This window comes from Acyrthosiphon pisum, chromosome A1, assembly GCF_005508785.2.
Source record: "Acyrthosiphon pisum isolate AL4f chromosome A1, pea_aphid_22Mar2018_4r6ur, whole genome shotgun sequence".
Taxonomy (NCBI): Eukaryota; Metazoa; Arthropoda; class Insecta; order Hemiptera; family Aphididae; genus Acyrthosiphon; species Acyrthosiphon pisum.
The window spans coordinates 109,404,415-109,414,932 of record NC_042494.1 but is presented as its reverse complement, the minus strand read 5'-3'; the positions used below and the strand labels follow the sequence as shown (position 1 = coordinate 109,414,932).

Here is a 10,518-nt window from a genome sequence, read left to right as displayed (position 1 = left end):
TTTTATTGACATTCATAGAAATAAAAACTAATTAAATTGGAAACTGAAATTGTCCGTAAACTGCTCAAAACAAATCAAAATATTTTGAAAATTTTATCATGTATAGACAATGAAAATATAAACAACCAGTGAAAATGTCATGTATTTACAGTCATTCGTTTTAAAGTTACACCAAAAACCAAAATCAATTTTCTCGAAAACAGATTTTGCGTAAAAATTCCCGTTTTTCCTTAATTTTTCTTTTGTTTTTCACGGCGCTTTTGAAAACTACTGGAAAATGTTTACTTTTGACCCCCCAAAGTACCAACTAGATTCACTTTCCTATCAGAAAAGATACTGTTGAAGAAAATCCAAGCACTTTTACTGTCCTAAAAGGTGATTACAGACACAAAAATAAAAAATAAAATAAAAACAAAAATAAAAAAAAAAAAAAAATGAAAAAATAAAAAAACACACATCATTGTAAAATCAATACATTCATCGTTCCACTCAGAATCTAAAATGTATCGTACTTAAAAGTATAAGCATTTTCTTTAATGTTTTATATGCTGAGTGGAGCGATGAATGTTTTACAATTGATTTTACATTTATGTGTTATTTTATTATGACGTCCTTCTGCAGGAGTAGTAAAAATACTCCAACCTTCAGTTATGAGGGTGGTTTCTGGTGGTAGCACAAGTTCCCACTTTCAAAGTAATTGGGAAAACCCAAAAAATAAAACTTAGGGAAGTCATAAATAAATGATTTAATAAGTAAAATATATGAACACTACTTTTCAAAATAATTAGGAAAAACGGAAAAAAAATTGAGAAAAACTGTAACTACCTATTACGCAAAACTTATGTTTTCGACAAAATAGTTTTATTTTTTTTCTATCAATTATAGTTTAAAATTAAATAACAGAGACTTATAAATTTCATCAAACATTTTTATGAACATTTTAAAATTGTTCAATTTTAGCTGTTAATAGGTACTGAAAGTTAATTTTATACAAGGTCCTTCATATAAGTTGTTCTTAAGTGCGTCGGAGCCGGTGCGTTTTTTAGTAGGTACAAAAACATGTCTTACAGGAAAAACTTTCACTCCCTGTAGAACAGTCGGATATTGTTAATTTTTTTTTTATTTAAAATGAGAACATTTTTCAGGTCGGATAAATAAAGGCTCGATTTATAAAATTATAATTATAGAAGTTAAAATATGTATTTGAATAATGCACAATATTTATTCTTTTTCAAACGTATTTTTCTACCACTATTCAAAGTAAAATAAAAATCCAGCCTTTAATCTGACCTGAAAAATGGTCTCTAGTTTAAAATAAAAAAAAATTAACAAATTCCGACTATTCTACATGGTATCATAGTTTTTCCTGTGAAGTTATTTCCGTTGATATAATACACCGTATCTACCACCCCCACCCCCTTAATAGGTATCGAGCTGAAGATTAGTAGAAAAGTATTATAATTAAGATAGTAACTAAAATATAAAATATAATTTTCAAATTGTATAGAGTTTCGGAAAATTGAAAAACCAGCACCCTTAAAAAATTTAAAAATATCAAGATACAAATTTTGCTCAATTTTTTATAAACATTTCAAATTATGACAACTGGATATAAATATTCAAACAACAAATAAAAGTTCCATTTATTTTTATGTTATTTAAAATAATATTATTCTAAAACACTTGAAACATTTTGCCCCTGCATATTATGTTATTATTTAGCCATTTAGGTACTATAATAAATAGTATATAGGAACATAATAACATTTAAAAAATATTTAGATTCATTTTAAGCTAATTATACCACGAACATATTAACACCGTTCTATGGTATGTTGGTATGACTTGGGCAGTGGCGTAGACAGGGGGGGCTGAGGGGGCTACAGCCCCCCCCCCCCGAAATGTTAAGAAAATTTAATAATTATTTTAATGGTCTATGATAGTCGCTCAGTCTTAAATTGTATTTAAAATATTTAGAAATGTACTACCTATACAGTGGCGTGTCTAGGAATTTTAAATGGGGGGGACACCTTTTTTTTTTTTTAAACAAACAAAAGAAAGCGGATAAGTGGAAATCGCTCTGCTGTACAGTAGGGTACAATTAAATGACTGCAAATTTAAATTCAATGATATATATCATGTGCCCCATGTCAGCCTAGGATACTGTATATTATATTTATATTTTTGTTATTAATATATATACTATATAGGTACATTTTTAACTACTAAATCATTTTAGAAGCTAATGGTTTTTATTTTTTTTTTTTATCCTGGATACAAATTATCATATATCATTGAATTCAAGTTTAATTCAATCCATTATACATTTACCCACTTGTAACATACTATACAGCAAAGTGACATTTACTTACCCGCATTTTAAATTTTAAGTTTGATACTTTTTGTCGAAATTAAAACTTTAAATATTTATAAAAAAAATTGTGCATATGTACCTATTTTTAATATTTTTCAACTGCTATTGTAAAAATATATCAGGGGCCGTGTATTATATTTTCATGCTTTTTGACCAAATAAATAAAAATGTATTTTATATATTATATAAAAAAAAAAATACAATATAAGAAAATCGCTACATGAGAAATCGAGTGATTATCCAATGATGTTAAAATTTGAACTTCAAACGCTAATTAAAATTTAATTTGACTTTCCGGTAAACATTTTTTTTTTTGATAAAGTTAGACAAACTTATGAAGAATCTTGTATTAAAATTTAATGTGCAAAATGTGCAAGTTATTTTGAGTTAGAAATTAATTTGCACATTTTCGTGGTTTTTTCGTAATTGGTCAAAATTCGAACTAAATGCTTATAAAAAAAAATTGTGACTGTATTTATAAATTTTTCAACAGCTATTGTAAGAATATATTAAGAGCCTCGTATTAAATTTCAAGCTTGTTATGACTCAACGAATAAAATTAATAAAAAATAAAAAAATAATGACTCTAAACAGCTGTAATAACTAATAAATAGTTTTCTGTAAGTCGGCAAAAAAAGACAATAGGAGGGAGGATATAACCCCTAATCTCTCCCCCCTGAGCACACCACTGTACCTATAAGTATTAACACTTTTCAGCTATCTATCTGTGCTAGTATGTATTTAATGTGTAAAAGTGTAAAATTTGATCAGCCCCCCCCCCTGAAAAAAAATCCTGGCTACGCCACTGGACTTAGGTATATAAAACAGCTAGAATATTATTTGAAATAATATTTTAGTAATTATCATATTCATATATGTGATTATTGGCACGATTTTTTTTTAGCAAATACTAGTTCAATCAACTGTATTACTAATAGTAAAATAATTGACCACAAATAGCAAAATATAAATATATATGTATATATATACCTGATGAAACATAGGCTGACCGTCACCACTCAGAATCATTCTTCGTATAGAATGATTTATCATTGAATTCAAATATATCACATTCATTACACTAATTACTACACTGTTACAGTGACCTACTGAAAGACGATATACACTAGACACTTAGTACTCAATAGAGCGACTCCCACAGTATTTTAACCCGTGTAAAAATACGTACTATATAATGTGTATAATGTTTTTTATTAACCTCAAAATTGTAGCTCATCATCAAAAAAATGGTATTATCGTCCTCTATTTTTCTTAGAAATAATAACTATATTAAATACTTAAATAGTCCTGTTTACTATAGAATTTAACTTTTAAGTACTTTTTGGGTCACCTCAACCAAAAAAAAAAAATGAAATTATGTTCATGTTACTACGTTAGTAATTAAAAATCTGAGATAGCCCCTATTTACAAAGCTTATTTATTTAGTAAATATTTAAAAACAGTTTGTTAGTTATATATAATATGGTACCTAGTTGTATACTTATGTACGTTTTAATATAAATAAAGTTAAATTTAATTACCTAGTGCCTTATTATTATTATTATTATTATTAATATCATTGCATATTAATATATTATTATAAATTAGTATTTGAAGCATAGATCTATAAACTATTGCCTATTGGACAGCGCGTTCCACTCTGCCCTGCCATCAATGCTAGACGATCATAATATAATATAACCATATAACTGAGAAAGGAAGAAGAGAGAAGGAACATAAGCCTTAAAGTAGTGAAGGAGCTCGCATAAGGAACAGTATACATTTCACTACTTTGTTTCTTTTCTCGCTTACTCTAATATCGTACCCCTGATTTATCTCTCTAAGGGCCCGTTTTACAATCATAGTTTAAACCTCGGTTACGCTTGAACCACTGATTTTACCGGCCGAATTCGGTGGTTTAACCGGAGCTCAACTATTGTAATACGGACCCTAAGCGCTGTCTATTAGCAGTGGTTGATTTGGGGGGGGGGACGCAAGGGGGCGGAGTCCCCCTTCTTTTTAAATTTTTTTTTAGCGTACTCCTTCTATTTATTTGAAACGGAACACTGGGAACCCAACAAAAGCTAGTGAATTTGTAAGTCGTGATTTCCTGATGCCAAATTTAATAAATAGGTACACAAAATTTTATATTGTTATTATATTTTATTATAGCCTGTAAGTTGAATTAATATTATTAATTACAACAAAATAACTAAAATCGTTATTTTTATTTTTATTCGTTTCTATTGTGATAACTGATAAAGAAAACGTTAGAAATTAGAATCCCATTTTTAGCGGTTTTTTGTAATTTGTCGGTGGTTTTTCCCGTGGCATTAAATAACACGGTAATACACGATTTAAGATATACAGGTTACTCAACGAAACTTATATTTTGGTGCGCTTAAAATTAACGATCTTGTCATAGCAAGAATAACAGTTCACAGCGCTTTTGCATTATAGTGATTTCTCTTGGTACTACAAAATATATCAATATAGATATACAATATTATGTATTGGAGCGCTAGTAGTTATTCTCACATAGTTGATCAGCTGTTAGAAATCAACATTTAAGCGCACCACTTTTGTTATGTATATACATAGGGTCGTTGAGTAACCTGTATATCTTAAATCGTGTGGTAATGTGACGATTAATTTTGTGTGGAACGCTCGATAATCCAACATCAGCAGAGTCCCCGTTCTTTTTTGTTTCCAAATCAACCACTGTCTATTAGTTTATAGGTCTATGGTTCTGAAGTAGATAGGTGACTGATAGGCACGCACGAGGACTGATAATTCATTAAAGATTATTAATAGTATACGATGAAATTCCGAGTAATTTTATTATCTGGTAATTCAAATTTCTTAAGAGGACGCTACCCATACATTTGTTGTTTCCGTCTTACACACGCACGACATGGCAAATTGTCGTTCACAAGTTTCAATAGTGTGCTGTTAGTTTAGATACTAGAGTGAATTGACCTATTTTAAAACTTTTAGGTAAGAACATTATCTGTGCTTAAGCGTTGCCGATTTTTCAAAATTTTATTTTCAAGCAAGATATGGGTATGTTAAGTATCAAAAATTTTAAATGTTCATATCTCGCTTGAAAATTAAAATATAGAATAAAAGCCAACGCTTAAGCACAGATAATGTTATTATCTAGAAAATTAAGGATAGGTCAAATCACTCTAATATCAAAACTAACAGCTCACTATTGAAACTAGTGAACGAAAATTTGCTATGTCGTATGTGTGTAAGACGGAGACAACAAATCCATGAGTAGCATCCTCTTAATATCACCAGGGATTATATAAAAATATTATAATAAAATATAATCTGTGATATCACTTAGTAACGAATTATCGATTGTCATCATCGATTTTATACTTTTTATTGTATCAACAGGACATTATCTTATTATAAAGGTATCGCTGTAGAATTACTTTTTTTTCATGTAACTTAAGGTCAACATTACTCTCATCACATATTCACATTCGCTTATTGTACATTGTTATTTTGTACAGATTGCGAGTATTTATAATAATATCTAATAATTAATAATAAATTGTAAAAATAAAGGGACTATCTATATTGTATATGTATAAACTATAAAGTATTAACCTAAATACTAAAAAGAAGTTCTTTAATCTTCTGATCGAGTGGTGTGTATTACATAATTACAAACCATACATTACACCAGCGATTCCCAAGCTGAGCATCACAATTCACAACCTATGGCGGGTAAAATAATTTTTTTGAAAGGCCTTCATTTTTCATAATAAAGTACAATATGTTTAGTTTTTCATAATTTCTTGTTATTAAAGCTACGATTATATAACTGTCTAGAGGCCCGGTCATGATGTCTATAAGGGGGAGAGTCACTTGGTAGAGGAATCACGGATTTAAAAGAAAATACCTTCACTTTTATGTTAAGAATTTAGATAATTTGCATATACGGATATTTTAGTATTGTACGATTGACAAAACAGGATTGTTGTTACATGAAGAAAGGCGCGAATCATAAAAGTTTAGGAACCATTACATTGCACAGTACCCATAATCTTATCTACATGGATAATATTTCAATATTATAATAAATCACTCACCAGTCACCACACACTTCACATCCGTGATATATAAATATATAACCAACGTCTATAATTATCGAAATAAAAATGTAAAAACTAATTATATAATTAATTAATAAATAATTTGCTTAACACATATTTCTGATAAAATTTTAACGTCGAAAAACAAATTAGCTTATTGTTATATCTATTATCGTTAAAATTTTGAATACAATAAATTCAAAATTACATAAGTTTTCTAAAAATGTTTGAGTATAATAAATGTATGCTGCAAAAATGCAATTAATTGTATAACTATATATATATAAGTAATTTAGTCGGAGATCTCTTTGAGTTTGTCCCGAAAATGTTATTTTCATAATATTCCGAATGCTCCCAAACATAAAAATAATTAATTTTATTTCTCAAGGATGCACCATGAGGAGATAAAAAAAATTACACTTCCAAAATGTATATAATTTCAATATTTTCCCATTGATGTACTATAACAGCGTAATATTATAGTAGAAACTGTACAGATGCAAAATATTATTAAATTTACCGACTACCGTCGATATACATATTGGGATTTCTCGAGTGCGTTCTACAAGAGTGAGATACCTCAATACCTGTAGGCAGTAATCTGTATAAGACATAAGTAATGTACAATAAAAGCATAGTAGGGATTTAAAACAATATAACATCAACAAGACTATATACTGCTAAAGCACTTGGGCTATTAAAAATGTATAATTTTGTTTATAACCGAACACACTTCGGCTACGCTCATTTATCATTTCATATTTCTTTATTATTATTATCATTTATCAAATGATTGTCACTTATATTTTCAGAAAAAAATTATATAACAATATAATATATCTTAACTATATGAATAAAGTATAAACATTAAACAAGTAACCTATATTTATATTGTATAAGAAATAATATGAAAATTGTTTTCCAGATCCAAGAACTAATGAATGGCCCATGGTCCAAGGAATCACAACACCATTAGCATGTGCCTCGGTGTATTTATACCTTGTGTTATACTTGGGGCCGAAATTTATGGAAAATAGAAAACCATTTCACTTATTACCAATAATTAAAGTTTATAACTTAGTTCAGTTGGTAGCGTGTATCTTAATTTTTTATATGGTGAGTATAATTTTAAATTTTTAAATAGTTTTTATTCATTGCAATACATACTGTTGTACTTATGCATACATTACGGCGTAGTTAAGATTATGAAAGGGGGAGGGGGTTAGTATAAATGAAACTATGTATTTTAGAGTTTTCTTATATAAATAATATATATAATACATTTATAAGAAGGAAAAATGCAAGGGGGGAGGGGGTTAAAAGTCCACCCCTTGGCTACGCCCCTGCACTGTACATATAAAAAATTAACTTGTTTACGATTTGCATTTTTAGATTTTGATCTCTGGATGGACAACTAAATATACTCTTGGATGTGAGCCTGTTGACTCCAATGCACCACACTCAAATCGAGTAAGGAAAAAAATATGATACTTATTATTTGTACTGTATGTTATGTAAAATAACAATTTTCTTATTTTATAGAAATTCAAAAACAAATAACCGTAGATACGTCTAATTTTCACAAAAACATGTTTATATCTATGTTTATATTATCATTTTCATGCTAATATACATTTCACATTTAGTATAATTTAATCTTTTTTTGAGATATTAAATATTAATAGACATTTTAACATTTTTAGTTTCTTATTTTTTTCTATAAATATTGTGAACAATTATTCGCTCGGTTAAAAAGATTGAAAATTTAATACAAGGTTCCTCCTCTGTAGCCCATACTGAAAACCAACTCTGAGAAATAAATAAATACGTTATGTATGCAATCAGTGATCTTTAAATTCAAATTAATATACACATTACAGTGAGCTACTCAATGACCAAAGTATACTATATATATAATACATTATACAGTAGAGTGGTTACCTACTTTCTTTCTTTTTAAAAAAATTGAAGTAGTTAAATTTATTTTAAAGTTTTATAGATTATGTAATATGTAATAACACTTGCATTGCAATTATTTTTACAACCACAATGAACATTATTCTTTTTCATTTTTTTTATCTAATATTAAATCTGATGAATATTTCTTGGAACTATAATCATGAAAGTTTTGAAATAAGATGTGTAGAACATAAAATTAAATACAATTATGATGTAGCACTCATTTAATGACTTAATAAAAATTAAAATAAAAAAATGTCTACTTAACATTTTTTTAACCAAAAAAAAAATATATATATATATAACTGTTTTGTTTTTGTAGTTAGCTCAACTGTTTTGGTGGACATACATGTTGAAATTGGTTGAATTTTCTGAAACTGTAAGTATTATCTAAATTAATTAGAAAATTAAGTATATGCGTTTACATTCAATTTCCACTGAGAATTTCATATCAGTCTTTAGGTTATTAGTTTATTATGCGTAGAATATCTTATATTCTTGTATGTCTGTCGGTTAGTTTAATTTGCATAATTTGTTATTGCCATGGTGTTTTTCAATTAGATACTTATTAACCAACACTGGACAAGAGGCATTTTTGATGTTCTTATATGAAATTAATTCAATTTTTTTCTATTATTTGTTTATACCTATACTTTATAATTTATAAGCTTTTGTAGTTCTATGGTCAAATAAATATTTATCATGTTTTGTTTACTATTCCAGTAATCAATGACAATACTTTGAATATAATGAACAATTTTATCCAGCAATTTAATATTATATAACATTAAGTGGTTATTGATAAGAATGTAATACTGGCCCTTAGTAAACTCATAAAGTACGCAGGTAATAGAACCAGATGATCGTAAAATGTAATGTTCCTAACATTTTTTTTTATAGCTGTAGGCTTACTAAGTGTTACTAATGAGGGCTTCTGACTCACACAAACTCCAATAATGTTTTATTCCCTTATATCACATATTATGCACAAATGTGCATGTTTTAGCATAGTAAATGTAGGTACCTATATTTTTATTAAAATTTAAAAAAAAGTCTACAGGGTTATAAATTATAATCAATATAATTGGTATTAAAATGGCAGACTTAGGTACATATAGAGTTTAACAGAAAAAACTGACAGATGTAAATAATTCATTATGTAATAATTCTGTAATATATACAGTGTGTAATCGCTAATTGAGAACACTCAATACCTTTGAGTAGGGCAATGCACTTTGAATTCTGTTTTCTATTTGGTTGTTATGACATAAAAATACACTTTTTGATGGCCTATGAATTTTTTTAACTTAATTAGACTGGCAACCACCTATTTTAACTACTATTTTTTTTTGCCTAATTTTTTAATGCATTTTGGTAGTTGAACCAACTATCTAAGTCCAAAATTGACCAAGTTAAAGCCAATCAAAATACGCACAATTATCAGTTTTAGATTCTAAGCGGAGCGAGGAAGATATTGTTTTTAGAATGGTGTTTATTTTTTTTTTATATCCTGTTTACAAAATTTCTACCAGAAGGAGTGCTTCGATTTCAACGTATAGTATCTTATCTTTTAGCAAATTGAATCAAGATGGTACTTTAAAGAGATCATTTTTTGATTTTCTCAATATTTATTTAATGCCACGGGAAAAACCACCGAAAAATTATGAAAAATGCTAAAATGGGATTTTAATTTCTAACGCTTTGTTTATCACTATAGAAACGAATAAAAAATTATAATATTTTAATATTAATTCAACTTACATGATAAAATATCCAGACTGACAAACCGTCTCCGCTCAGAATAATTTTCTTATACAATAATATTATATCAATGAATTCAAGTCTAATACAATCCATTATACAATGACCCACTTGTAAGTTGTAATCTACTGTACAGCAGAGCGATATCCACTTACCTGCTTTTTTTCATTGTAATTCTGAAAATAATTGTTCTAAAATTTTTTAGGATTATTCGTAGTTCACAAATTAAAGTGAAAATTATAATACCGACCGTTTAAATATCGTCTAAATTAATAGTAATGAAAATGTTAAGCCCAAAAAATTTTAGAATAATTA

At 27.8% G+C, this 10,518-nt stretch overlaps 2 protein-coding genes across 4 annotated transcripts in view; one reads left to right on the top strand and one right to left on the bottom strand.

Moving 5' to 3' along the window:
- The window catches only part of LOC100166798 (oxysterol-binding protein-related protein 9), a 45,349-nt gene that overhangs the window by 32,439 nt on the left and 2,392 nt on the right, over window positions 1-10,518 (bottom strand). The window lies entirely within an intron of this gene.
- Window positions 1-10,518, top strand: part of LOC100169226 (elongation of very long chain fatty acids protein AAEL008004) — a 14,297-nt gene that overhangs the window by 2,198 nt on the left and 1,581 nt on the right. Inside the window, exons 1-4 of one of the 2 annotated variants that reach the window (XM_029488025.1) lie at window positions 7,280-7,341; window positions 7,409-7,599; window positions 7,876-7,953; window positions 8,765-8,821. In XM_029488025.1, coding sequence (XP_029343885.1) covers window positions 7,432-7,599; window positions 7,876-7,953; window positions 8,765-8,821 — 303 coding nt within the window. In that variant the 5' untranslated portion in view covers window positions 7,280-7,341; window positions 7,409-7,431. Of the gene's footprint in view, window positions 1-7,279; window positions 7,342-7,408; window positions 7,600-7,875; window positions 7,954-8,764; window positions 8,822-10,518 lie in introns of those variants that run through there. The other variant, XM_016803894.2, reaches the window with a different exon arrangement.